Here is a 1,751-nt window from a genome sequence, read left to right on the forward strand (position 1 = left end):
ACACACACACACACACACACACACACACACACACACACACACACACACACACACACACAGCCATGAAATCAAAACGGCATTCAAAAAAATAAACACAGCACGGCAAAGGAAAGCCAATCAGAGCAACTCTGGTTCTTCCACACACAGCGGGACCCTTTGCAGTTTTATTCACACACACATGCACCTCTGTACCATAGTCCTTGGAACACGAGGCAGGAGACGGGCTGCTGCAGCCCAGCAGCCAATCGGCCGTGTTTAGAACGGTCATGCTTTCACCTATAGGGGTGCAAGGTGGAAAGGTGGTGAGGACATGATGCTCTGATAACCAGATACACATCTCAGGAAGTCTTTTTTAATGACGACTTAGAATGGGTCACTTCAAAAACTAAAAGATCTTCAAACGTTTTGGCTCCAAGTATTCTGACATTCATGTCGTCATCCTAAACACGCTGGAAATATATCAACTCAGCAGCTCAAAAATAACATTAGAACCAATAAGGTTAATTACATCTTTAAAATGAAATGTTCTTTTGTATCACAACGGAAGTGTAATTCTGACTCTTTGTCTCATTTAACACATATTTAAGTTTGGGTACTCGCTGATACCAAGTACCGATACCGAGTACTTACTGTGTTAGAACCTACAGTGACTTTAAAAGTACATTTCTTTTATTTAGAACAAGATGTCTGATACTGTTCCTCTGACTGTATAAAATCAAATATACATCATGATATATATGGTTTCAAATTTATAAAATAAATAAAAATAATATTTTCTTTCAACTTGTTTAAATTTCTTTAACATGGAACTGACAAAGTTTTCACTTGAAATGCAAACTGCAACACATTTAATGGAGCATCAATACCAGTATCCCAGTGAGACTGATATTAGTTTCAGTTTTGGGCTTCGGGGCATTTTGAATACGAGTAGGAGGGGCTATTGCTAACCGCAAAATTCAAATAAATTTCAATTCCATTCGATATTGCTTTAAATGTTTCAACATCGGTTTCCTCATAAGAAGTAGTACACAAATAATTCATTAGAGTCTCTGTGGATCATTTTTAGATATTTATTTTCAGAAATGGTATATCAGGGGTTCTTAACCTTTTTGACCTCAGGGCCCAATTTATTGAACATAAAATGGCACGAGGCCCAGTCAGACATTACCGGTGTACGGATCAAAATGATAATTATTCTAAATCTTGGTTTAATTTTTATTGTATTTACATTATAACTAAATTAAATACACTTACATTTTAAAAGTAAACCTCCTGTCAAATAATCACAGGACATGATTATGACAAATATTTGTTTATATTGTAACCTGCCCATAACAATTATTTGAACAAATACAACGGTCAGTCAACAGACCACTCAGGCTTATCAGCACAAAAATACGTACATATTTTAACATAAACACTAACAAAAATAGACAATTCAATAAATAAAATTGTGGGCATAAAATAAATAAATAAAAAATGTTTAAATGTTTCAAAAACAATGAAAATGTAAAAATAAATTTGAAGTACAAATGAAAATATAGGCTTTTTGTACTTTTGCATGGAAGAACCAGAAGCTGCTCTTCATATTAGTGACTAACATTAACCGTAACAACAGCTTTTTGACAAGTTTAGTTTCTTTAAAAACATTAAAAATATTAAAAATAAACTACAAAAAATAATTTAAGTGCAAATTAAAATATTGAAGTATCTGCAACTATTTTTGATAGTGTTTTGAACTTTTAAAATAC

General features: G+C 33.4%; 1 protein-coding gene across 9 annotated transcripts in view; it reads right to left on the bottom strand.

Moving 5' to 3' along the window:
* eya4 (EYA transcriptional coactivator and phosphatase 4) overlaps positions 1–1,751 on the bottom strand; it is a 57,026-nt gene that overhangs the window by 16,254 nt on the left and 39,021 nt on the right. For 7 of the 9 annotated variants that reach the window (XR_001311042.1, XM_014018885.1, XM_014018893.1 and 4 more), the window contains one exon: positions 193–276. The exons of the other annotated variants lie outside the window; for them this stretch is intronic. Coding sequence is in view for 6 of the 7 variants with exons in the window: in XM_014018885.1 (XP_013874339.1) it covers positions 193–276 (84 nt within the window). In the remaining variant the exon portion in view is untranslated. The remainder of the gene's footprint in view (positions 1–192; positions 277–1,751) is intronic. 9 annotated transcript variants of the gene reach the window in all.

Source organism: Austrofundulus limnaeus, unplaced genomic scaffold (genome assembly GCF_001266775.1).
Source record: "Austrofundulus limnaeus strain Quisiro unplaced genomic scaffold, Austrofundulus_limnaeus-1.0 Scaffold205, whole genome shotgun sequence".
Classification (NCBI taxonomy): Eukaryota; Metazoa; Chordata; class Actinopteri; order Cyprinodontiformes; family Rivulidae; genus Austrofundulus; species Austrofundulus limnaeus.